The sequence below is a fragment of the Meriones unguiculatus genome, chromosome 2 (assembly GCF_030254825.1).
Source record: "Meriones unguiculatus strain TT.TT164.6M chromosome 2, Bangor_MerUng_6.1, whole genome shotgun sequence".
NCBI classification, from domain to species: domain Eukaryota; kingdom Metazoa; phylum Chordata; class Mammalia; order Rodentia; family Muridae; genus Meriones; species Meriones unguiculatus.
In genome coordinates, this window is record NC_083350.1 from 137671667 (window position 1) to 137699642 (window position 27976).

General features: G+C 43.2%; 1 protein-coding gene across 1 annotated transcript in view; it reads left to right on the forward strand.

Moving 5' to 3' along the window:
• Positions 1–4587: 4587 nt before the first annotated feature.
• The window catches only part of Slc2a2 (solute carrier family 2 member 2), a 28801-nt gene continuing 5412 nt past the window's right edge, over positions 4588–27976 (forward strand). The window contains exons 1-8 of the mRNA XM_021631988.2: positions 4588–4701; positions 11465–11557; positions 14104–14363; positions 18128–18252; positions 20480–20595; positions 21779–21941; positions 22465–22652; positions 24513–24617. Of these exons, the coding sequence (XP_021487663.1) occupies positions 4687–4701; positions 11465–11557; positions 14104–14363; positions 18128–18252; positions 20480–20595; positions 21779–21941; positions 22465–22652; positions 24513–24617 (1065 nt within the window). The 5' untranslated portion in view covers positions 4588–4686. The remainder of the gene's footprint in view (positions 4702–11464; positions 11558–14103; positions 14364–18127; positions 18253–20479; positions 20596–21778; positions 21942–22464; positions 22653–24512; positions 24618–27976) is intronic.

Below are 27976 nucleotides of genomic sequence, written 5' to 3' on the forward strand. Positions count from 1 at the left end.
TGGATCTTAGACACCACCTAATCTTGTGACACCGAACAGGTTACTAAACCATTTCAACTATCTGCTTCTTCATCTATGAAGTGAGAACTATAATACAGCCCACATCAGAGTATACTGCCCTCAGGAGATGATGGAATTTGTTGAATTGCAAAAAAAATAAAAATAAAAAATAAAAACAGCATTACCTTTTGGGGAATCACCATTAACACAAATAGAACTCAAAACAATGAGGTTCTAATGGATAATTTAGTTCAATTAGCTTAATCGGAAGGAAACTCCAGAGGGATTCATTTACTGCATGTGGGTAAGTAATGTGGATGTGAAAAGACATCTGTGAAGGTGGGATTTGTGGATTCCACATTAATCATTCTTCAGGGCTCTCACCTGCTTTCTTTGAAATAAGTTTTCAGGCTCCCTTCGAAGTAAGTCCACATTCCCAAGTTGATCAGGTGGTTGGAACCCACAGCACTAAGTCGAATCCCCTAAATGTACCATCCTGAAACTGGCTCGGCTGCTCCTCCCACTAGTCATGGGGTAGGAGAAGTATTACCTCCCCAGGAGGCTTTTCTAGAGCACTGAGGTATCCAAGGAAATGTAGATGCACTCAAGTAAACTATAACTAAGCAATCTGAGTTACACAACATAGCTCAGTGTTTCATAGTCTGAATCAATAGGCTTATATATATCCTCAGAGGATGGACAGCTGAGAGAGAACATGATTAGGTCACTGCTGCTCTTAGGCCCTCTGAAGACCTCTCCTTTCCTTTCATCCTGGGTCCAGTTCTGGAAGAACTAAAGGATTAGCCCACCATTTATGCACCAGTTACCTTTGCTCTGACCACACAAATCCACTGGTGCTGGATGGTGAAACCCTCTAACTGCCACCTTGGAGCAGCCTCTCCACTGGTCACAAGACACATATGAGAGATATATTTCCACTGTCAGATCTTGAGTAAAGCAGAATGTTCTCTTAAGTTTTAAATCATGCTCAATATGGTAAAATCATACAATTGGAGAAAAGTATGGTTGCCTTGATTTAAGAGTCTGGAAATATAACAGGAAAGTGGGTTATGGCTACAGAATAGAGTGTGAGGGTTCTTGTGTTGCCAGGGGCAAACTGTACCTTGACCATTCATAGTAATAACCTGGTCATGAACTACAACCATGGTCTTATAAGATGTTATCACTATGGGAACCAAGGCACAGTGCACATGGGCTCTCCATGTTTTATCTTAGACCTGTACATAGAATGACAAATGCCTGAAAAGTTTAATCTTCTAAAGTGGAGAAGAGTGCATCTGATTCACTCTTTTGGGGTCTGGGAGGAAGAGCTGGATTGCTCTTCCTGACTAAACCTCCAGCACCTCTAATTGTAAATAGTGTCTGTTACCCCAGGTTGACAAGCAAAAAAATGGCCTGTCATCTCCCATATCCCTTCTCCTAAAAGTATGACCATTTTCTTTGTGTACCAAAAACACACCTTGAGTTCATTACTTCTCTTTCTCCCTACCATTAGTTCTGGCGGCCAGAAGCAAGCATAATGATCACCATGCTCTTGCAAATTTGCTTCTCATTTTTCTTGATGCTCCCATCCAGTCCACCTTTCACACAACAGCAGAGATTATCTTTTTGTTCTATTTTGGGGTTTTTATTCTGATTGGTTTGTTGTTTGTTTGTTTGTTTGTTTGTTTGAGCCAGAGCTTGATGTACCCTAAGTGTTCTGGAACTACCTAAGTAGCTGAGGATGACTTTGATTCCTAATCCTCCTGCTTCTGATTCCCAGATGCTGGGATACAAATCCGCGCAACTACACTAGATTTCCTGAAGCCAGGCAGGGGACCTGACCTTCAGGGTAAAGCTCTTCCCACGGAGAGCTTGCCCTCTTGGTTTGCCTAAGTTTTCACTCATGCTTTTTACCCCTACCTGTACCTGACTCAATCAGAGAGGAACACAGCAGGCTTCTCTTAGAGAGAAAACAAAAACAGAAACCTGATTCCTCTCACTTCACGAAAAAGAAAGATAATAAAGGGGAGAAATGGAGGTTACCATTTACAATTCTTAGAATTTCCCCTTCGAATTGATGATGTAATCAGGATGGGACCCGAAAGATTTAAAAGTATACAGCCAAGTCTGGGGAGACCACCTGGTGGTAAGAACATTTACTCTGCAAATTAAAGCACCTGAACTCAATCCCTTGCACACAGGCAGGTTGTTCCTGCCTGCAACCTCAGCACTAAGACAGGGGATCCTGAACAGAGCTGGTTTTGCAGTCCAGGGCACTCGGTAAGTAGATTGACGTCATCCCGGGGCAAAGTGCAAAAAAGTAAAGTTTTGTTACCAGGCTTTATCTCACAGAAGCCCGAAGCTCCTCTGTGCGCCGTGAAGCTACGTTTGCAGCCTCTCATGAGGTCCGACTGCGGTCTGAGTCCACCTGCCAAAATCAACCTGTGCAGTATGCTCCCTCCATCCTCAGCCTGCAGTGAGTTTCAGCCCACCCTAGAAGCTGCATGGTCTAAATGAGTCACGCCCCTCATGGGGGAGGAGCAGTGTCCTTGGCCTCTGGCCACTGCTGGAGGGGAAGCACCTTAGTCACAGACTCCCGGGCGCAGCTCCGGGGAAGACAAACGCCATTACTTCAAAGCAGACTTCAAAAAACAAAGGTAGCAAAGTAACGCGGGGCGGCTGTCGTTCCTGAGCGTGGCACAAGTGTGTTTCGTGCAGAGCCAAGTCGGTGGAAAACAGTTCCAGGGTGTCTCCTCTCTGGATCTTCCGTGGTGCTGCTGAGGACTGGAGGCGCGCATCCGCCCTGAGCATCCTAGGGTGCTGGAAAGTCTGGTGCCAAAGCAGAAAGCAGCAGCGACTCTTTCGACACCGCCGCCTACTAATGCCCGCACACCAACACTGTGACAGTTAAGCCAGTCAAGCCCTGAGAAGGGCTAAGCAGCTCCTGGCACTGAAAGAAACGCCGTCAAGATTGATGCCACTGCTATTAGCACCCGAGTATCTGCCTTCTAAGACACTGCACATTGTAAACTGCACTTCAGTGTAAAGTCCCGGCAAGAAGTGACTGCGACTCACTGGTGACGCGTCAGCTGAGCTCCGCTCAAGTTTGGGCTTTGACTTGGGTTATTTTCCTCCTAAACCCAAGTGCTCCCCGTGCTGTCTGTCACCTTACAGAAATGAGGGGCTGAAGCGAGAGCTCGGTGGGTAAGAGTACTTGTGAAAGCAAGAGGACCTGGGTTCAAGTCCCCTACACATTAAAAAAAAAAAAAAAAAAAAAATTCTAGGCATGGCCTGGCAGTGCCTATAATGCCTGTACTGGAGTGGATCTCCTGGCTAGCCGGGCTGGCCCAAAAGTGGAGTGTCCAGAGCCTCTGAGGTTGTTTCAAATAATGAGAGAAGAAGACACTGCACATCAATCCCATTTCTGCATAGAGGAGTACGCACATGTACACATAACACACACACACACACACACACACACACACACACAGAGAGAGAGAGAGAGAAGAGAGCAGAAATGAGTAGAGGTGGGGGAAATGTTAGACCAATTAAACCCAGTTTCCTCCCCACCTTCGCGTCCCTGTTTTTGCTGCTGCTTCTTTTCGTCTGCTGTGAGCTGGCTCCATAGGGACCTCTGTGGAAGCCAGCGACCACAGCTGCCAGCCACCATGAAGCTGCACTAACGTTGGCATCTCCTTCATTATTTTTGGATCAGATGGCATAAGGGATTCCTAGAAGGAAACGGGCGTAAGGCATATGAGCAGAGTTCATTGGAAACTCAAGGCTATCACAAGCGTACTCTGCCCCAGCCAGGGTCTTTCTATGTAGTCACAGCAAGTCTCGTGTGATGCAGCGGGCCCCCAATTCACAATCCTCCTGTGGCAGCCTCCCCAGGACTAGCATTTCAGATGTGTGCCACCACATCTGGCTCTGCCTTCACATCCTGAAATACACTGAATTAATAATAACAATAGAAAGGGTGTCGCCACCGTCTATTGAGAACATTGTGTGTGTGTGTGTGCCAAACACATCATGTTATCTTCTGCAATCCCCTCAACAAAACAATGTGTGTATGCTATTATCTCTATTTTACGGGGTCAAAAAAAAAATACAAACCTAAGGCACAGAAAAGTCTCAGTCACTCATTTGCTTATAATCACCCTCAGTAAAACACTGTGATTCAAACCCAAGCACAGACCCTTCCAAAGCTCGTCGGGGAACTGATGTGGCCCCACTAAGGACAAGCCCCACCTCACTAGTTCTCTGCAGAGCAGACAGCCCTGCATCCTCCACCCTCCCATCTTTGTCTTCCCCACAACACAGCCTACCTCGGTGTCTACAAAAGACCCCATCGGTTTCTCCTCTCACCTGTCCCTTTCACAACACACTTAGCACCCCTTACGATGTACCTGCATCTGGTTTGTAACTTACACCTATGGAGACCTACGATCATTTTTCCTGGTGGGACAGAGGCACTCAAGCCGCAGGTCACTGAGGTAAAGGGCATATTGATTGGATTCCCATCAATATCCAGCCTCTGTTAAGAAGGTTAGAATTCACCTCTGCTTGCTCCTCCTCCTACAATGTATAACCAGGCAGAACAGAACGAAGGACTCTGGCTGGTCAGCTGTTCACACACATTCAGTACAGGACCTGGATTAAGAGGACAGCTCCACACACACAATGTCGAAAGACAAGGTAAAGCAACCTTGGGTTCCTTTGAATTTGGTTTTGAGGAGGTTGGGAATCTCTTCATACAAGCTGTTGGTGACATTGGGTGCAATTACCACAGACCCAAGCTACCTCTTTACCCGGTCAATTGGTAATCCATTTGGCTGCTAAGCAGACTCAAGTTCTTCAGCAATTGGAGTTTTAAGGATGCTTGCTGGTTTGGTTTGGTTTGGTTTGGTTTGGTTTGGTTTGGTTTGGTTTGGTTTGGTTTGGTTTGGTTTGGTTTTCAGTCTGCCTAACTTTCCCAAGTGCCTCTAAATAGCCTGTTACTGAAGGAATGTGCTCCCACCCCCAAATCTAGGATGAGTTATCAAGAATCTAATCATGAAAGTAAATCTGGACTGTTCAAAAATCCCGTGTATGAAAGACAAAAGAGAGAGAGAGAGAGAGTTCTAGAGAAAAGGCTGAGAGCTCACAGCACTATTGCAGGTTACCTTAGACCACAGGAAGGAGAAAGGATCCTGTGAAGTGCTAGCTGGGGGATTTTGATGTCGGGCTTACTCTCAGCTAATGTTAGTGTACTCCGTTGGATTCACGGGTGTGACAGTACTGCAACCAGACAGGAAGAGGCCTCTGTTCTTAAGGAGAGTACCTGTCAAAGGCTTTAAGAATGAGGCGACACAATAATCCACAGCTGATTTTTAAGTGGCTCAGCCAAAACAATACATATTAAGAAACAAATGTGGTGAATGTTAGGTAGGTAATCATTGATGAGCAAAGTGAAAGTCGTGGGCATTTCATTTCTCTGGTATGTCAATGTCTCCATAGATAGGATCCTTTCCCAAATGAAACCCTCAGAAGGATATGTCATTCTTGTGTGCTTACAAGCTCTCCCCAACCCCTGAGTATGATGATAAAAGTTGAGAGATCCATACCCCTGTTAAGAGTGGGGCTCTTACGTACTGACCTGGTAAGGACTCTGCCGAGTATTCCTTTGTGAATGACACCAGGTGTTGAGGAACAAGCCAGGTTTGGCTGTGGATCTTAATGCTGTGTGTGCTGCTGAGACTGAGATCAAATCAGCTGAGCTTTGTGTTTTCTATATTGGGCTAAAGTAAGAACTCTTGGGGTAGGATATGGACTATCTAGGCTTTATTTTAATGATCTGTGAATGCAGTAATCTCCCCAGAGCTTGAGAATAAGTAAAAGTCAACACGAGACAGGCTTAAAGGGCAAACGTCTAAATGTCAGTTATGTATTTGTATAATGCATATTTAAAGAGTGATTCTGTGAGTATTACAGCTCAGGATAAAACTATAGTAGAGAAAACTGTAATGATGGATACGTAACTGCAGGGATGGCATCCAGATTCAGTGACTATGATAAAGCAGCAGCCATATGCCTAGACGATGTTGTCAGAAGGAAGGTCCCATGCTTACAGCACCAGCTCAGGGTACATGTTCAGGCTTTGGTAAAACCCCTCGTGATTTAGAGACTAAGATGTGAGAAAGTCTTTCAAGGACCGAGGAACTGCCTAATGACAGAACACAGAAGGTGTGAGGACCGACATAAGGAGCAACCTTTTCAGCTTTGTGAATCCATTGGAGTTTAAGGGGATGACCAATGGGTGGCACTCAGGAGAGTTAGAGTGTCAGTCTGGACATGCTCAAAATGCACAGAAAATTCACAGAAAATTCAGACAAGGGGCATGGTCTCCGAGACCTCCATTTCTCCCATAGAACAGTGAAGGTATCAGAAAAAAAATCTGTCACTTCTTAAATTTCTTTCAGTTTGAAAACTCTATGGTATGATAAGTATCTGGCCCTTTTCAAAGTTGGATGTGAAACTGCCTTTGGCCTGGCTCTTAGAAGCATGTGAAAGTGAATCATGTGTTTTCCCCTTCCTCATCAATCAGCCATCACTGGACAATCTGCTCTTTTACGTAGAACTGGAAGTTTAAATGTTCTCTCCTGGGATGCCTGCCCCAGGCTAGCTGTGGTTAGCCCTCACATGAACATGGCTTCCTCGGCCACAGAGCACAGACAGTCTCACCTGCTCTGCGTGCCCATCTGGATACTATTAGTGATGTATGAAAGTTGATAAACAACCATTCAAGAGATGACGGCGATCTGGGTAAAATGCCTTTGCTGTGTCTACCTAAAGGAGACCACATTACTCACCTCTTGGTTTTTACAATAATTGTATCCAAGAGCACAGTCATGGCATGCCAGTCTCGTAATCCCCACCCGTTGCCTGGCATGGGCGTTTCATAGGTAAAGGAACTAAGGCACAGGGATACCAGAGGCCATCTAAGACCCCCTTCTCGGTTTTCTGGCATTTATAATTACTTGTCTATGCCAATAGATGACATTTATTTTGTGACATCTAAGCCACAAAATAAATGCCACATTTTGTTTCATATTCAAGCTCAGATCCTTCCTTATTCCGTTTAACATTTTTATTCTGTGTTTGTGTGTGTGGTTTGCACTGTCACAGACAGGCACATAAGAAAACTTTCAGGGGTCAGTTCTCACTTTCTACCATGTGTCCACATGGGTCCCCGGCATTGAACACAAGTTGCCATCAAGCTTGTTGGCACCTGAGCCATCTGGTCGACCTCATGCTTTTTTTCTATTCTATCCTTCCACGTTTATTTGCAGCATATTTTAAACCGGACATGAAAACTAGTTTCTCTAACCAAAGTTTATTAATCCCTAAGTAAAAATTGGCTTTTAAAAATGTTTCCAGCCTAGTGTCTCACAATCTGTGAAGAAGTGTAGAAAGAGACTTCCTTCCACTTTGAGAGAATAGACAAACCCTTTAGGAACTCAAATCCTAGACTGAGGGAGATCCCCTCTGAGTCCTCATCACTTTTCTTAGCTCTATGCCCATGCCAATCTCTTTGCCATTAGAATGGGTAGATAAGGGTAGTTGGGACATGTTTGTGCTTAGTAGTTTTCATAAACTTTCCATGTCATAAACAAACCTTTTCAGACTGGATAGACAGCCATTCCATCTAGACGGCTTTGCAGATACAGTATCTGCTAAGGACCTTGAGATGAGGACATATGTTCTTGGCTCATCCAGAGGTGTTAAATCAAACATTATGCTTACCTGAAAGTGAAGAATTTGCCAGGATCTGAGGGAGGCAATATGACAAGGACATGACCGGCCATTGTTGGCTGTGAAGACAGAGGAAGAACATTTGTAGCCAGGGAGCATGCCAGCCTCTGCAGCTGAGAGGGCAGTTCACAGCCAGTAGGAAACCTCAAGGCCCTACCACCATGAAGTGAATTCTGTGATCGACTAAATGTTTTCTTATACAGTTTCCAGACAAGAACACGTCTGCTAACATTGATTTCAGTCTGCAGAGATGCAGACTAAGCCTCTAACCTGAAGGCCTGCAAGGCAGATTGGGTTGCATTGTTTAAGCCACTGAGTTGGTAGGAATTTTTATAGCATCGATGGAAAATGAATGGAGGGATTAAGTGCGGTAAGCCATATAGAGAACAACTAGGCACACCAGAAGCCTCACCAGCACTGGGCTCTGGAGCTCTGTTTGGGCTACATCTATACTGTTGCGATGCAGAGTGTGCTAAAGCCCGCCTAAAGTACTGGTCCCTCGCTGCTGCTGGTAATTATGTTCTGTAAACAAAAAGGGAAAAAAAAAAGAAACAGCTTGAGGGGAAGATGACTTGGGGATGAACCACTCACACAGTAAATGGAATCCCATTTTAGCTCTTATTTTCTGAGTTTTAGATGCCTCACTACGGTTTAGAAAGTCATTCAAAACCTTGTAACAACCTATACATTATAGGCCATATAGTTTGTATGCCATAAAATATGCATGCATGTTTTAAATATTACTTTCCCGTGTATAAGCCAATCTTATGTGTAAATATGAGCATATTCTTTAGTTGTAATTAATATATAATATATGTGACATATGAGTGTATGCATGTATGTTTGGAGGGTGAGAAAGAGAGAGAGAGACAAGGAAAGAAAGGGAGGGAGGAGAGAATATTGTTGCACTTGTTCTGCAATCCTTTCAGGAAACAAAGTTGCTGACAGGACCAGCCTGCATAAAGGTCACCTAAAGCTAGTAAAAAGGAGGGAACTGTGTAAACCTACAGAGTCCACTACCCAAGTGAGATTCTGAGCCAATAGAAAGACTTGGGGGTGGGGACCGAGAGGGCTCTAAGAGGTACACCTGTACAAAGTCCCCAAAGTAGAGTATTGTTTCAGAGTCAGTGGTCTGAAATTTTTAGGGTCCCTAAGAAGACCCAGTGATACTTTGTTGTTGATGACACTGAGCTGGAAGTTTATTAGAGATTCGGGGTCTGAGATAATTATTTATTCTTCATGCTGGAGTACAGAGATTTACAACCTCACAACTCAGGCGAAAAAAACAAAGATCCTATAGGAGAAATAGACAGTGTGATTTGGGGTAAAACAACAACAAACCAAGGAAACAAAATCCCTGCTGATGTGACCCATTCACTCACCCGGCAGAACACCTGTCATATCCTGTATCCTGTGCTCTTTGGGTAAAATGTTAAATCATGTAATGACATGAACAACATTTCCCTATAAAATATCTAACAGTATCATTTTTTTTTAAAACATTCCTCTTACCTCCATTTCTCTAGCCTCAGATTAACTTTTTTATTTATTTTTTGGGGAATCATTTTATGTACAAGTCAAATAGCATTTGTGTGTGAGTCCTTTTAAAAGTATTAATGAGCTAGAGCTGCAGCTTGGAGGCGGGTTTCCCTAGCATGCATAAGGCACTGGGTCTTATTCTTAGCACTATAAAAAAAAAAAATCAATGAATCAGAAGACACACATGGTATATACTCACTTATAAGTGGATATTAGACATATAATATAGGATAAAATACTAAAATCTGTACACCTAAAGAAGCTAATCAAGAAGGAGGACTCTGGGTAAGATGATCAATCCTCATTCAGAAAGGCAAACAAGATGGACATCGGAAGAGGGAAAAAACAGGGAACAGGACAGGAGCCTACCACAGAGGGCCCCTGAAAGACTCTACCCTGCAGGGTATCAAAGCAGAGGCTGAGACTCATAGTCAAACTTTGGGCAGAGTGCAGGGAATCTTATGAAAGAAGGGGGAGATAGAAAGACCTGAAGGGGACAGGTGTTCCACAAGGAGAGAGAGAGAAAACTGCACACAGGGGTCTTTTCTGAGACTGATACTCCAAGGACCATGCATGGAGATAACCTAGAACCCCTGCACAGATATAGCCCATGGCAACTAAAGTGTCCAAGTGGGCACCCTAGTAATGGGAACAGGAACTGTCTCTGACATGAACTCAGTGGCTGGCTCTTTGATCATCTACCCCTGAGGGGAGTGCAGCCTTACCAGGCCACAGAGGAAGACAATACAGCCAGTCCTGATGAGACATGATAGGGTAGGGTCAGATGGAAGGGGAGGAGGACCTCCGCTATCAGTGGACTTGGAGAGGGGCATGGGAGAAGAGGAAGGGAGGGTGGGGTTGGAAGGGAATGAGGGAGGGGGCTACAGCTGGGATACAAAGTGAATAAACTGAAATTAAATATAAAAAATAAAAGTTAAAAAAACAAAGCATGCAAAGTCACTACTAGAAATGTGTATCTAGAAATAAACATTTGATGGTTGTTATACACACACACACACAAAAAAAAAAAACAAGCAATAACAAAGGCCAATACATCTGTTCACATCACTCTCTTGAGCTGTTGCACAGTGTGTTGTATGTATCTGATGTGTGTCATGATACAAGTGCATCTATTTGACCATCCCTGTTGAATGGCCTTGGGGTTCTTTCTGCGAGTGGCTGTTGGAGAAACCCTGATCTGTGAATTCATATGCATGATTCCTGACTGAATGAGTAGTTAATTGTGAGTTGAATGTTCTGCAGCTAGTGTAGCTTCCTCAAGCTGGTGAGAATGTAATATAGCTTAACTCACAACTCAAGGCTTGGCCACAGGGAATTCTGAAAGGTGCTCTTGCCTTGGTGCAGTACAGATCCTCTAAAGGTGATGAGTCTTCGAAGAGTGTTGCATGCTTTTGTGGTATGGAACTGTCTGGAAAGCGCTCATCTCTCACCAACACTGTTGCAAAACTGTTTCTGTGCTAGGAGTTCTTTTTTCCCTTTGGCAGCCATTCAAATTCTCAGTTCTGACTTTGAATCCCGAAAAAATATTGATGTGGGGCTGGGGATTAAACTCAGTTGCTGAAGTGTTCACCTAGAAGTATGAGTTTGTCCCCTCCAAGCCCATACACTGGGTATGGTGCTGCAAGCCTACAATTCTAGCACTCTGGAGATAAAGACAGAATAAATGACGGAAGTTCAGTGTCATCTTCAACTACAAGCCAGGGAGTTCAAAACCTTCATGGTCTATAATATTTGCTTTCCTCTCTACCTCTCTGTACTCCTCTCCCCTGTCCCCAGTCTCTCTCCCTCTCTTTCCTTGTGTGTGTGTGTGTGTGTGTGTGCATTCACAAGTATATCAGAAGCAAAGGGTAAGTTTGTACCCTGGAAAAGCTGTCCTGCTGTGGTTTGAGGGTTGTTTGTTTTGTGGGCTCCTTTTTTTTTTCAAGTTTATCAATGTAAGAAAAATGGTGAACACTCTCCTTATGAACACCACCTCCTCACTGAGTACAGGACTACTGGGAATGGCTGTGGGAGGGAGGGAACCAGAGGCTATAGGAAGGCCATGCAGCAGAGGCGGGGGCTGAGGTGGTGGGAATAGGTGCTTCAAGCTTTGTGTTTCCTCCCTCAGATCACTGGAACCCTGGCTTTCACTGTCTTCACTGCCGTGCTGAGTTCCTTCCAGTTTGGATATGACATTGGTGTGATCAATGCACCTCAAGAGGCAAGTGAAATGCACACAGTCCTTTCGGGGCAAGTCCTGTCAGCTCTTACTACCCAGAGTATCATATTTTCCTCACACACTGAAGTAATCTGTCCACGTGAGAGGCATGGGGTGATCCGGGGCAGACAGGTACAATGTGCATCAGCCGGGATCACAGCTGATAGTTGTTCAGCCTTGACTCCTGGGTTAACAACCTTCTGAGTAAAAAAAAAAAAAAAAAAAAAAAAAAAAAAAAAAAAAGAGCAGTGTATATTTGATCTCTGACACTGCTGTTCTCCTAGCTCAGAGAAAATGCTAACTCAATGCCCCCTGCTCAGGAAGTCTAAAGGCAAGAATTCCTTGCAGAACTCAGTCACTGCTGTCTAAGCATGAATGAAAAATGCCAGGGAGCAAGCGCAAACAGCAGAAGGACATGTTCCACACAATGAACGCCCATAAGCATCTACGTAACTTGCATCAGGCTTTCCACAACCATATCATCCCAACCTGAGACACATTTTTATGGCAGGTTAGGAACTTCAGAAAGCTAAAACTAAAACAATACCCTCCCTTCTACCCATCTCCCATAGACCTTCAGCACAAAGTGAGACAACATTAGAGCAACAGTCAAGGGGTTCAAAAAGTTTGGAATTTCTCCATTGTAGTGGAGAAAGTACGAGGCACTTTGGGAGGAAACATATGGATAGATCCTGCCAATTCTGTGTGTATTCTGTGTAACTGTTCTCTGTTACTCACTAAATCCTCAGGGAGAGATTTCACTCTTCCCAGCTGCCACAAGCCCTTAATCAGGGGACAAAGACCCAAGGAGAAGTGCAGGTGTGTTGGGTGCTGTACGTAGACCCATCACGTTGTATCGTTTTTTCTGCTTTTCTTACAGTTCTAAGGAGAATGTAAGATGCCGCAGGGTGTAAACACCTGGGCTGTGCGCTGTCCACAGTCCGTTAGCTGACAGAGACTCTCTCCAGGCTCCGTGGCCTGAAAGATGCTTTCTCACTAAGTGCACTTCATCCTGATCATGCCAAGCCTCTCGTTCTGGCTATCAGGGAATACCGCTTGGGGGTCAGGAGACCAGAGTGGGTGTCTTTCTATGGATGGTAAAAGAGTGTGTCACTTTGGCAAGCCTCCTGAAAATCAACCTCGCACTCCTTCCTTTCTGGACATCCCATCTTCCATCCCCACTCAAACCGTCCTCTCTAGTCTTGTCATAAAAATTGGGCTGAGATAGGCCCTCCTTGAATCCAAGCCCCAGAGCCAGAACTGAAGACAGGGACCCTCCTAGCATTTTTTCCTGGTTGCATAACATTTGAAGGTGTTTTTAAATCATAATTTTTATGAGCATTAAAAATTACACTTGCCCATTGAGAAAACAAGATAAAATGGCCTGCAACTATTTCTATGCAACTATTTCTATTGAACTGCCAAGAACAGTTTGCATAATGACTTTCAGGCTTTTTCTATGTGTATGGTCTCTCTAGGGCAGCCGTCTATTAGACTGCCATCTTGGCCAGATGTTTTATAAGAGGATGTCACATCTTGCTGTTGCTCAGATTGCTTTACCAAACAGGACTTTATTCATAGTGAAAGGAGGAGCGGCTGGAGGAACTCCCCAGCTTAGTGGGGCTGAGAAGTGATCAAGTTACTGCTGGGAATGAGGTGGAGGAAAATCCAAAGGCCCTGCTTCTAGGGTCTGTTTTGATGTGTACTCTTGGCTATAAAGGTACCATATAAAATGTGGCTAGAAAGTTAGCTTTAAGGACGGTTCCTTCTGGGATATGCTGACCTGAGGACCCATAGGAGAAGTCTTCGTACCTTCTCAGTTATATCTGAGGTGTTTTTATCTTGAAAACTCATTAACTCTACACGTGACCACTTGGATCTATCTGCATTAACTGCTCAAAAGTCATGACTAAGATTATATGTCTCTTCTACCAAGGATATAACACCCAGTGCTAGAATTTTACATGGTTCTAACTTTAGTTTTCACTCTGAAGTTTACTGTAGTTTGTTTTTCTTTTTACTTTTATGTTACTGTTAAATCTTTTATGAAAAACTAACAGTGGTATTAAAAACCTATTCTTCTCTACCTGAAGAATTTTTTCAATGTAAATAGCTGTCAACATTTACATCTTGGAAAGTTTTCATAAAAGCCAAGATCTCTAGCAGGTCTTTAAAAAAAAATCTAAGGCAACGCATTCATGAGACTGCCCTCTGCAGCCTCCTTGCTTCGCTGGCACACAGACTACCACACCACAAAGCCAAGCAGCTGCTGCCATCTGCCTACTAGCAGAAAATGTATTTCAGGGTGCTGTTCCTACATACTCAACTTCTTTCGGGCATCTCTTCCCACCTCGCTCTCGTTGGCTCTGTCCGTCATCTCTGTTTTATAGGACACAGCCAGCTGTAAACCAGTCTACCCAAATACGTACATGCAGTGCCACATAATTAGGATGCCCTGTCTAAACGCCCAACAAACAGTTCAAGGCGAATCAAATGCTGTGTGTGGAATTTTGAAGTCATGGATTTTTTTTTTCCCTCTGTTTCCTCAGGTAATAATATCCCATTATCGACATGTTTTGGGTGTTGAAGTGGATGACCGAAGAGCTACCGGTAACGATGCTGTCAATGGCACTGACCCACCGTTCCTCGTCACGCCAGCATATGCCACACCAGCCGCCTGGGTGGAAGAAGAGACTGCAGGGTCTGCTCACATAATCACTATGCTCTGGTCTCTGTCTGTGTCCAGCTTCGCAGTGGGCGGAATGGTCGCCTCATTCTTTGGTGGGTGGCTAGGGGACAAGCTTGGAAGGTAAGTTTCATAAATAAATATAAACACAGCCTTGGTATTTTGTTACTGCCGGAACTTTTACAGAGAGATGCTGCCTTCCCATTCGTGGCCTCGTTTTACAGTGTTTTTTCAACTTGTAATCCTCTGAGATAGGTCACCGTTGGGTCAATCAACAGAAAATGTTGTTATAATCCTCTGGTAAGTCTTAGTTACTGTGGAAGTGTTTGCCGGAAAGTGAGTTCAGGGTTTGTTTCCAGATAGTTTGATCACCTGGCTTTGTAAGTTTTAAAACCCACAAGAAAAGCTCCACCATGTTCCACCGGTGCTCAAACATTGTTTCCAGTTTTAAATTAAAATTTGACGCTTGGATCAGTCATGTCCTATGACCACCTTCATATCCTGACAAGTCACTGCACACAGGGCACATGGCTGCCACTCCCTGCTGCTAACCCAAAGCCCCAGCCAGAGATGAAGTTCAGGAAGCACTTCCCAACTCCAGTTCCCATTCCATGTTTTGGATTTAAAACATCATTGTCATGAGGGGAGCCATGGCTGAGTGGCTAAGAGGCAATACTGTGCTTGCTGTGCCCCGGAATTTGGTTTCCAGAATCCTTCGCTTGCAACTCTAGTTACAGGTGACCCAATTCACATCCATGGCCTCCAAGAGCACCTTCCCTCACACTCGTACACACCCACCACCAGACACACATACTCAAAATTTAAACAAAACAAAACAACAGCAAAAATCAGTGGAGTTGGTTGCCTTCAGACACTTGCCAATGGATGTACCAAAATCGTTAGGCTTCTGAGTAGCAAGTTATTATTTTTTACATTGATTTTTTTGTTAACTGAATCCAATGTTTGCGTGTGTTAATTACCTTTTGTTTTCACACTAGAATTGACACTTGGAAAATTTAGGACATGCAAAAAAAATTTGAAAGAAGAAAAAAAAAGCAATTTGGTAATTAGCGTAATAATGCTGGATTCTAATTCATTTCATCTTTCCATCTCCTTCTATAAATTGTAGCCTGGGGCTCACTAATTATTAAGATTCCAGTATTTTCTTCTACTGAAATTATATAAAACTCAAGGAACAATAAAAATGTAAAAATCCACTATTCATGAAGGCAACTCCTTTTCAAATATCTCATGAACTCACACTACCATAACATCCTTGGTTTAGGAAACTCCCAGTTCTATCTGTAGACTCACAGGGGTTTGCCTGGCTCTGCTTCTCAAGCACTGGAATTACCTCACCTGACTACTAAATAGTTTAAAGTTTACAGTTTAAAGTTTCGGTGCTATCCGGTGCTAGAACACTGCCTGCTTTAAGGTAGCCTGTGATTTTCTTACATCCTGTTGCCACCATAATGAATTATCACCAGCCTAGTGACCCCCAAAAATATACATTTATTTTCCTTCAATTTTGGAGATCAGAATTCCAACATCCATTGTACTTGACTGAAGCCAAGGTGTCAACAGAGGTAAATCCCTTCCTCGTCCTGGCCACTTGATACTGTCTCCCCCCCCCCATCCCTTGCTCACAGCCCCCTCCCATCTTTAAAAAGTCCCATAGTCTTTACAAATTCAAACACATTAAAAATCCGGTCCCTTTAACACACACACATGTTCTCTTTAAAAAATCCAAAATCTCTTTTAAAAGTTGGAAATCTCTCAACTGTGGGTTCCTGTAATAAAATCAAAATTAGGTTAAATTCTTTCTTATTTCGAGAGGGAAAAACAAGGGCAGAGTCACAATCTGAACTCAGCGAAACCAGACTCCAGCTACATAAATAACGCCATGTCCAATGTCTGGGATTCACTCACTCTCTTCTCCTCCAAATGGTTTAGGTCACTTCTCTGACTCTGCTTTGCAGCACACATGACTTGTTCTTGGTGGTCAACCACAGTACTGGCACCTACATAAGGCTAGGAACTTCGGCTGGAGCTGGGCAGCACTTTCACCAACAGCCTCTCCTGACCTCCACAGTGCCGAGCCCTCAGCTGCTCAAGCCTTCAAATCCAGTACTACCTGGATGACTCCAGCAAGTTCAGCTGCTAGCATGAGTTACAACCTTGAATGCCTCTAGAACACAGCTTCGGTGTACTCTCAGGAAACACTTTCCAGAAGGTTTTCATCTCCACGATACTCGTCTCCTTAATCACTACTAGTTTTTCAGCTCCAGCTAACCAGCCCTGAGGATCCCAGCAGAGCAAAGGTTTCACTTTAGTTCTGGCATCTTGTTAATCACAGCCGATTCTTCGGCCCCAGCTAACCAGAACCACAGACCCTTAATGCAAATTAAAATATGGCCCCAATAGAATCTTTCCACTTCCCTCTAAAACTTCACAAGCCAGTCCTTCATCTTCTGCATTGTCTTCGACGTTTTTATCTTTGAAGCTCTTGCAGAACAGCTCACTGAACTCTCAACACGTAAATGCCTTTTAAGCCCCAAATTCCGAAGCCATGTTCTTATGAAATGATTTCATCGCATTTACCTGAATATCCCAAGACACTTTCTGTCCAGGGCTGTTACTGTGATCACATCTGCAAAACCACTTCTGCTGGACACAGTGGCATTTACAGAGCTTGAGGACTAGGCTCTTGGGGGACCCCGTTGAGCCCACCACATGGCTATCAGACAATTACTGCAGTGTAGAGACCTACTTTTATTGTCTAAGGAAAAAGTATGTGTGAACATGAAGATACTTGCTTAGAGAAAGCCCACTTGACATCAAAGCCTGAGATACTGATGGACAAATGACAACGTGGACACAGCAAGGGTCTTACATGTCACCATGGCATGAACATTGCCAAACCTGTCTGCTTAGATTCTTGACCTGGCTTTGTGACTTTTGGCTTAACTTTCAAGAATGCTTGTGTGAGGTTTTCATATGATCACTTTTGTTAGTGACGTTTTTATTGCTATTGTCACCTTTAAATTTATTTTACAGCAGGTGGATATGCTGGCTCATGCCTATACTTGTAACACCTAGGAGGCTCAGCCTTAGGAATTGCCACGAGTTCAAGACCAGGCTAGGCAACAGAGTGCATTCTACGCCAGCCTAGGCTCTGGAATGAAAGTCTGTCTCAAAAATAATGTAATTCTTTACATTTGGCTAATATTAATTCATAGATTTTACAAAGAAATATGCTGACCTTATGTAAAAATGAGGATAATTGTAATAAGCTTTAGAAGAACATTTTACTTCTGAACAATGTCCCCAGAAGAAAGTTTAAGTTCAAAGCAGCACCTAAAAACCTTTACTGTCAGCAAAACCACAAAGAGATAAATGATGGGTAGAAACTACAGAAATCAGTTTTTCTGTCATCAAAAATACTGATTTTTTAAAATGAACAAGTTCTAGAAAAATCAAATAACTGAATAAGTATCAGAAGTGTCGTCTTATGTTCACACCTAGAATCTCAGCACTCTGGAGGCTGAGGCAGGAGGATCTCTTGAGAGTTCAAGGATAACTTGGGCTACAGGTCCAGCTAGCCAAGGCTAGAGAGTGATGTCTTCATCTCCAAAACACAAAAACAAAGCAAAACAAAGGAACTGTCTCTGTGAAAATAAGAGGCAGGTGGATGAATGCCGCCCAATATGAATACTCATACATCAGCTCACAGATAAGGAAGTAGCAGGCATGCTTCGAGAATCCTGAACTAGCTCTTCAGTAGCAATAACTATAATTATTTCTAGATAAAAGTCTCAACGTGGTCTGAAGACAAGTAATTTCTTCCCATTTTGGTGCTGAATTTAAAGTTGTTTATAAAATTTCAGGATCAAAGCCATGCTGGCAGCAAACAGTCTGTCGTTGACTGGAGCCCTCTTGATGGGGTGTTCCAAATTCGGACCATCGCACATCCTCATCATCGCCGGAAGAAGCGTATCAGGACTGTACTGTGGTAAGTGACACACATACACTTCCTTGTCAAAGTTAGTCTGGGCAGAGGTTCGTCGTCGGGCTTAACACGGCATCGCAGAAGGAAGGCAATGGGGCACAGGAAGAGTGAGCTGTGACGCTGTCTGTGTCTGTGTTTGATCTTAGACAGATTATTTAACGGATTCTCTCTTTCCTTGCCTGCAAAGCGAAGATGACAATAACATCTGCCTCTAGTGGAAGTGAAGAATATATGTAAAGCGTCGAGCATGGCAGATATGAACTGTAGATAAACACTAGCTGTTGCTACAATTCCTGTGCTGTAACCAACAGCTGGACACTGTTGTCTTCACTCATGTCCTACCCCTGCACTTATGTCCTATGTTATGGTGTCTCTATCTTTCATTGCTAAGGCCCTACCTCATCTTTTAGACCACACCACCTAACGCTGTTTGATTTTAGACATGGCTGCCTGGAGCAATAAAACTGTGGTGTCCATAGGGAGAGGGAATTGGACAGAAACATCTAATAGAGCCCTTCTTCCCTTAAACATCCTATTTGAGAATCAGTACTAGTTTTTAGAAACAGGGATTCAGTCCTAATACAAACAGGAAAATTCAACCACAAACAAATGGAGAGATACTGGACTCTTCAGTGTCAATGAACCTTTTATTCTGATGGCTCTGAGCTGGCATTTTAACGTATTTTCACATGGACAGACAGATGGGGACATACCCCACACTAAATAAATAAAAATAAATAAATAAATAAATAAATAAATAAATAAACAAATGTAATTTTTAAAAAAGATAATAAAAAGCATAATGGCTCAGTGTTTTCAAAGTATTTGTGTTTAAGTCTGTTTTCAAATAAAATCTGTAGATCGCCTTTGGTAAGAAGGCCATCTTTATTGTTAGTCCTACTGATTTATGAGCATAGGAGATCTTTCCATCTTCTGATTCTCCTTCAATTTCTTTATTAAAAGACTTGAAGTTTTTGTCATACAAGTCTTTCACTTGCTTGGTTAAAGTTACTCCAAGATATTTTATATTATTTGAGGCTATTGTGAAAGGTGTTGTTTCCCTGATTTCTTTCTCAGCCCATTTGTCATTTGTATGCAGGAGGGCTACTGATTTTCTTAATTAATTCTGTATCCAGCCACTTTGCTGAAAGTGTTTATCACCTGTAGGAGTTCCTAGGTAGAATTTTGGGGTCATTATATATACTATCGTATCATCTGCAAATAGTGATACTTTGACTTCTTCCTTTCTAATTTGGATCCCCTTAATCTTCTTCAGTTGTCTTATTGTTCTAGCTAGAACTTCAAGTACTATGTTGAAGAGATATGGCAAAAGAGGACAGCCTTGTCTTGTTCCTGTTAGTTGAATTGCTGTGAGCTTCTCTCTATTCATTTGGAGGTTGGGTATTGATTGCTATAAATTGCCTTTATTATGTTTAGGTATGTCCCTTACATCCCTAATCTCTCTAAGACTTCTATCATGAAGCGGTGTTGGATTTTTTCAAAGGCTTTCTCAGCATTTAATGAGATGATCATACAGTTTTTTTTCCATTTTAATTTGTTTATATGGTAGGTTACATTGACAGATTTTCATATATTGAACCATCCCTGCATCTCTGAGATGAAGCCTACTTAACCCTGGTGATGATTTCGATGTGTTCTTGGATTTGGTATTTGAAGCCTAAGATTTTTGATGCAGTAAAGAAGTTAGGTTGTCTTTACTGGGCAGCTGGGGAAAAGCTTTTGTGTTCCTTATCCTCTTCACACTTCTGTGCCTCAATATGACCTGGCAGAGATCTTGAGGTATTCCCATCTGGGGTGGACTCAGCTAGGCATGGAAGCTAGGCACAGAACCCATGTGTAGAGCTCTACTCCACTGTGAGTCAATTCTTGCCTCTATCAGGAGGTTGGCGTTCCTTGATGTAACTTCCATTAATCCTACAAATTTGGATGATTACTAACACATCCTCTAGGCTCTTTTCTCAAGACAACCTAAGCCATGAACTAAACACTAACACGAAAATTTTTAAAGTAAAATTTTCTTTTTTTTTTCCAGCAATGGAAACTACCAAAAATAAATATTTTTTCCATTAATACTTCCAACTACACCTTCATTTACTATAATATCAACCAAAGATTTCTGCATAAACTGTGCCCATGTTTGGAGACAAGGGTTCCTCCAAAACACCTGGGGAGTGCCGTTTAACATTTATATGTTTTGTGTCTCACACAGGGCTAATTTCAGGACTGGTTCCAATGTACATTGGCGAAATCGCTCCAACCACGCTCAGGGGTGCCCTGGGCACTCTTCACCAACTGGCCCTTGTCACAGGCATTCTTATTAGTCAGGTAAAATCTCCTGCCCCTTACTTTAACCACCTTCTACTTCATGTCCTCTCTCCCTACTGTCACTTCTCATTGTAGACTGTCATGGCCAGGGAGGGGCTGGGAGTGTTGTTTCCAACAGTAGTAAAAGAGGCAGTGTAAAAAGTAGGCTTTTTAGCTCTAAGGTGAATTATTACCACTTCTTACATCCTACTTGGAGTTGTTGGTGAGATTCGGCAATACATGTGAAAGTCCTAGTGCTATCCTAGAATTAACATTTGAATTTCCAAAATAAAGATAAAACAGCCAACTCCAGATTTTTGACTGCCTGAGTTTTCTGTGCTTTGAGTGAATTGTCTGGAAATTTAAATCCAAACAATTATTACAAAAAGCTCTCTTCAGCTGGCTCTCTCTCTCTCTCTCTCTCTCTCTCTCTCCTTTCCTCTGTCCTCAGAAGGATCTTTGGAACCTCACAATTGAGATATCTAAAAGGAAGTATGGAAATGATTGCAGCAGGTATCATAAACCTGCTCCTTATTATGTAATTGTTGTCATAATGCTGGTCACAATTATGTAATTGCTCTATCTATGAAATATTTTAAGTTCTGCATGACCTAGGAGGGGATATTAAAGCAAAGCCTGGAGACATGCCCCACCCCCTCTGTATGTACCATGTAATGATCACGTGCATGCACAAGGTGAGGCTATGGAGGCCAGAAGCTGATGTCAGGCGTCTGCTCTGTCACTCTCTACCTTGTTTCAAGAGAGTCTCTGAACTTGAGCTTGTTGTTTTTTGATAGACTGACTGGCCCCCACGCTCCCGGGATCTGCTTGTCTCTATTTTCCCAGAGCTGGTTTGACAGACACACATCACCACACTTGACAGTGATTCTAACAGTATAATTCCATCTCGTTGCTTGCAAGAACACTGTGTGTTTTGCTTTTGGCATAAATGTGTTTTTAAAAGTTGCGTTGATCTCCAGAATAAACATCCTCCTGGAGTGAATGAAAACAAGCACAGATGAATTCCTTACTAACAATTTTTTCTTGGTTGGGTTGAAATGGGACTCACCTAATGACAGCCTCCCCTTTTGTGCCAACGTGTATCAGGGATCACTATTAAAAAGGCAGTATGTTTTCTCATGCATTGCTGTAGAAGGCGGTCCCAGAGTTCTGTGCAGCTCATGCTCCATCCTTGTCTTCTCAGATTGCTGGCCTCAGCTTTATTCTGGGCAATCAGGATCACTGGCACATCCTACTTGGCCTCTCTGCTGTACCAGCTCTCCTACAGTGTCTGCTACTCCTCTTCTGCCCAGAGAGCCCCAGATACCTTTATATAAAGTTGGAAGAGGAAGTCAAAGCGAAGAAAAGTAAGTCCTTAGTGAGGAATTGCCTGTTCCTATTAATTAGGAATTATCGGCCAATACAATATAGTATGTGTGAAAGGGTGCTCATAAAATTAACACAAGGACTGTAATTGCTCAGGAGAACACACAGAACTTAGTATGGCTATTGTGTTGTGGCATGACTGGTGTGCTGTGCATTCACCCACACCAGCTCCCATGTGGCCTATGGGACTTAACCTGAGCCTTCAATGACTCTTCTCAGAACCGTGCTTCTCTCTCTCTCTCTCTCTCTCTCTCTCTCTCTCTCTCTCTCTCTCTCTCTCTCTCCAGATGAAGACAAATGTTCTCCTTTTCTTTTATTTCTTTAATCAAAAAATAGAATCTAGTTTAACCAAAAAGGGGGAGAAAAAAAAAAGAATTGCCACTACCTACCCTGTTAGGTCAAAGAAAGGGGCATGAAGAACTGTAGTGTCATTGTGACTGGAATAAAAATACTTGTTTTTGCTTGATCTGAGTTGTTTCAACCTGACTGACTTTTGGGGGACAGGCTTGAAGAGGCTAAGAGGAACTGAGGATGTCAGCAAAGATATTAACGAGATGAAAAGAGAAAAAGAGGAGGCATCCACTGAGCAAAAAGTCTCCGTGATGCAGCTCTTCACAGACTCCAGTTACCGGCAGCCCATCCTCGTGGCGCTCATGCTGCACGCCGCCCAGCAGTTCTCGGGAATCAACGGGGTAAGCCCAAGAACGCGTGACGCCCAGCGAGCAAAGGGAGCGGAGACAGCGAGAAAGAGGCTTAGGTTTCAGTCACCGAAAGGCATTTGCAAACACTGACATCAAGTGTCATTATGACACGTTTCACAATAACCGATTTCCCTCGCTTTCTTTCGGTGGCTTGCTAAAGCTAACAACGGGACTTTCGGCCTATTAAGAAGGAGACAGTAGGGCTGGGAGGGGCTCAGCTGGCATATCGCTTGCCACGGCAAACATGAGGGTCTGAACTCAGAGCCCCGCCACCCACATACAAAGCAGGGTCTAGCTGCTTCTATGTATAAAACCTCAGCGCTTAGGGGTGGGAGATGGGCTGATCCCCGGGATCATTAGCATAACAGCCTAGCCAATCAGTGAGCTTCAGGTTTGAAAAGACCCGCCCTCAAAAAATAAGACAGAGACCCACTGAAGAAGACACCCACCACTGACCTCTTACTTCCGTTCACACTTGCTTGCACACTGTAATGTACACGGGTTCAAACACAAGCATTGCACAGGCATGTACCACACACAGGGGGCGGGTAGAAGTGAAAGGCAAAAGCTGTAGTGAATGCGAGCTGAGGAAAAAGCACTAGTTGAAAGAGCCCTGCCAACCTCCAATCTAAATTAGAAGGCTCTTAGAATATGAAAGTTCGGATTTCTAGGAATTTACACAAAAAGAAGTACATGGTTCCATTTGCATGATATACTACAGCAGATAAAGAGATAGATAGATGAAAGATAGATGATGATGATAGATACACAGATAGATGAACGATAGATAGATGACAATAATGATGATGATGATGGACAGATGATAGACAGACACACAGATTGATAGAAGCAATATAAACCAGAACCGTTATATACACTTTTATCATGTTTTTATAACTGATTGGCAGCATCTATATCAAAGCTGAATTTAGCACAACCTAGGGATTCTAATTCTGGGTATATATACTCACCTACTCTACCAAAATAACTGATAAGAGCGTATGCCTGCCAGGAATGGCGGCACACACCTTTAATCCCAGCCCTTGGGAGGCAGAGGCAGGTGGATCTCCATCAGTTCAAGGATAGTGCGTTCTGGGACAGCCAGGGCTACATAGAGAGACATTGCCTCAAAACAAACAAACAAACAAGCAAGCAAACAAAAAGTATGTACCCAGCAGCACTATTTCTAAACACCCTAAAAGAGCAGATGCCTAAATAACCATCAGTTGGATGGGAAATTACAATGCAGTTTGCAGGTACACCAGATTCTACACAGTCGAGACAGTGAACAAACAGTATCCAAACACACAGGACACAAGGACCCTCCTGGAGACGATGTTTAGCAAAAGAAACCAGAACAAGAGAATATCTATGCTACACTCCCATTTACATCAAGTACCGGACGTGGCAAAATCCATCCATCATGTCAGATGTTGGGAGAGTGATTGTCTTAGGAAATGGACAAAAAGATAGAGGGGCTCCTCAGAGTTGAAAAGGAGGTATTTCTTAACCTGAGCTCTCTTTACAAGGGGTCTAATCAGTTTCTAACATAGTTGAGCTGTTCGCTTGTGTGTGCCTGTTATAGGCATGTTATACATTAACAACAAGTTTGGAAATCGAACAAACAAAGGAAATGAAGTAATGGAGTTTTCACCCTAAGCCAAGAATTTTTAAGCAGCCAGAAGCTTTAAACACTGATGAAAGTCTTGTCTGCAGAGGGGGTGAGGTAAACCTTAGGAGAGTCTAGGGACCGTGGTGCCACAAACACTAAAAATAAGCTGCCATGTGTCTTGCCTCTAGGACTTCAGCGGGAGGGTCCCTGCCTAAGGCTGGCCTGTTGTTGTTTTGCAGATATTTTACTATTCAACCAGCATTTTTCAGACGGCTGGAATCAGCCAACCTGTGTACGCGACCATTGGCGTCGGTGCCATCAACATGATCTTCACTGCCGTTTCTGTAAGTGTCTAGCCCAAACAGCACTTTGCTCATTCCTTCACTGGGGAGTGGAGGCAGGATGGTGGCTCAGGACAGACGGTGATCGGCAGCTCTGTCCACGTGCACTGCGCACGTACAGATAAGTGAATAATGGGAGAGTCCTGTGCACACGCCAGCTACTGCTGACTGAGGTAGTGAGTCGCCGACTCTCCCATTGTGGAGGGTGCCAGTCACTTAGTCATTTGGTGAATTAATAACCCACTGGCAAGCCTGTCTCTCTGTATGAGGCTCCGCTCTGGTCCCTCTCCCCTACTCAAACACCTCAGGGCCTGCTGACAGCCTGCCCCTGTAACAGCAGCGGGCGCATTCCCTAGCCTCTCCCTGCCTGGTGGAGATATCTCATCCTGGCATCTTGGGGGAAACATTTAAAAAGCTAATGGATAACTAAACCCGCAAGCGGGATTAAACAAACTTGGCACATTCCTATAATGTTAGGTCACGGGGCAGAACTTTCAGGCAGTTCAAGATCTCCTGGTAACACAAATAAATATGTGGAATATGGAAGTCTGGGTAGAAATGATAGAAAATATGAAATCTCATTGTTTTCCCAATTCCAACAAAAGAAAGTTATTTACTTTCTTAAAGCCAAGGACTAGTTTGATATTTTGACATAATAAGTACAAAAACTTCTCGACTAATGAAATTGACTCAAAATGAGACTAACTTGCCTTATTTTCATCTTTGAATACATGTTCCAAGTGCTTTTGAGTTTTCATCTTGGTCGTGATACTCAGCTAGTTTTGGTCACTTGTGTTTCTTTGTTTTTTATTCTCTGTACATGGACTTTAACTGTCACATCTGGGTGGCCAATAAATTACAGCCTGGCTCCCCAGCGCTCATTAAACAGTGCAAGATCCCAGAAAGCAAGGAAGGACAAACAAAACACAATGTTGTGGACCTATGACTCCACATTAGAGATGGCACCTGCCCAGGTCACAAGCTGCTTCAATCAACAAAGGCCACTGCTGGGACACAATCCAAGAGACTCTTTGTCCTTTTTGACTCTTAAAAAAGAACGGGCCCTTTTTTTTTTTTTTACAAAATGGACATTATTATTAAAACAAATTACTTAATAATATCATTTGCTATATAAAGCATCAAGTTGTTAAGACTGAGTAACTCAAATTCTGAGGGGGGAAAAAAAACAAGGAAAAATTGTGTAGAAATTTATTTCTTCCCTCAATTTATTGTACCCAGCCTCATTTGAATGCAGGAGTAGTTTAATTGATAATTATTATAAATAGTGATTATGACCAGCATCTCAATTGTTTTGAATATGGAAGTGTTTTGAGCTCATTTTTTTCTTTTACAAAAGTCTTAAAGTAGATAACTCATACACACACACAAATCAGTTCTAATCACTTAATTAACACTCCACAGTTACAGAAAGCATTGAAGGTTTTGTGTCTCTGAACTTGAAAACAATGCTCTTGTAGATTTGAGCGGAAAGGATTGGTACTAATGATTCTAGGGACATACAGACTGGGAAAGAGGTGAGGGCTATCTTCTAGCAGATGCCCCAGTGCTTGGCCACGCTTCTCTGCTGGCCGTGTGCATTTGAGTGTCATCTGGGTTCCAGGAGAGAATGCAACTCCATTTTCCAAACACACATTTTTATCACTTATTCTCTAGTTAGTGTTTTTCCTAGAGGAAGCAGATGTAAAGGGCCTTTGTTCCTGCAGAGAGATCCCTGTTTCTCCTACCTCGATAATACCATGTCGACACCAGGTATCATCCCGCCAGCTTTGAAAGAGTCAAAAATGTATAAATGGTCAAACATCAGGGGGAGCTCAGGAATCCTGCAGAGGAAGTGGGGGAAAGCAGAGGAACCAGAGCAGCCAAGGACACCACGAGACCATGAGACTGACTGGCCTACAGAATCAACTGATTGGAACTCCTGGGGACTCACAGAAACCAGGGAGCCTGTAGGGGTCTGACCTAGGTCCTCTGCACATATATATTTGGCTGAGCAGCATGTTGTTCTTATGAGATTCCTAACAATGGAAGCAGGGGTATGTCCCTGACTCTTTTGCCTACTTGAGGAACCCTTTTCTTTTTATTGGGTTGCCTTGTCCAGCCTTGATATGATGGTATATGCCTGGGTCATATTGTAACTTGTTATGCCATATTTGGTTGATGTCCCTGGGAGGCCGCCTGCTCTTTTCTGAGTGGGGGCATGGATCTGGAGGAGAGGGAAGTTGGGAAGAGAGACTGGGGTAGCGGAGGGAGGGAAAACTGTAATCAGGATGTAATATACGAGAGAATTTTTTTAAATGTGTAAGAGGGCTAGAAAGATTGCCCAGTGGCTAAAAGCACTGTGTGCTCTTCCAGAAGACTTGAGTTCAGCTCCCAGCAGCCACACAGCAGCTCCCAGCCTCCTTTAACTCCAGTTCCAATGCAATGCCATCTTCTTATGTCTGCGTGCACTGAAAGAATGTGGTACACAGACAGACATGAGCATAAAAGACTACACAAAAAAATTAAATAATAATGTTAAATAAATATATAGGAACTTTTTTCTTGCTTACTTTTCAGTAATTAAACATAGGCTCTTGGCTTGTCCTTTCTTGAGTGACCTGAAACCCTGATAGGAGTGTGCCTCTGAGGTGAAGAGGGCTTTCACTGCAGGTGAAGACAAATGCTCCACAGATGTCTTTACACACAGAGCTCAGCATGCTATTCGCTTGGTGTTGGCTTGCTGTTGGCTTTCTTAGATTGATGATCATAGCCAATTTACTCCTGGAGATGGGACATTATGGGGGTGATGTGTGTGTGTGTGTGTGTGTGTGTGTGTGTGTGTGTAGCCAGCATTGACAAGATCCCATGGGTCAGACTCCAGTCAACAAATGTTGATCTTGGTTAATAGTAAATCTTACCAGTTGAAACAAAGGCTCATAACTCACAAAAATCAATGTCAGGATGAAGAAGCGCTCTGACATCCTGCTGCAATACCTTCTCTTTTCAAATACACAGTTCACTCCCACAACATATATATAGGCATACTAGGAAAATACAGAGCTCACTATTTTGGTACAGTGATCAGTCTGTATGTTACCAGGTAAGCGGTCATAACGTGACTTTATTAAGCACTGAGGAGTTGGAGAAGAATGGCTGAGCCCTGAAAATCACCCCAACCCTGGCAAAAGTAGATCTTTCATAACCTCACTGTAGTCTTAGGAGGCACCAGGATACATAGCCTCTCACTACTGTGTGGAAACACTAGTCTATCACAAGGCTGAACTTCTCAAATCTATACGGTCACACTAAGCCAAAGTTTAACTTCCACGTCTGCTGAGACCAGTGCCACCATCACACATAAG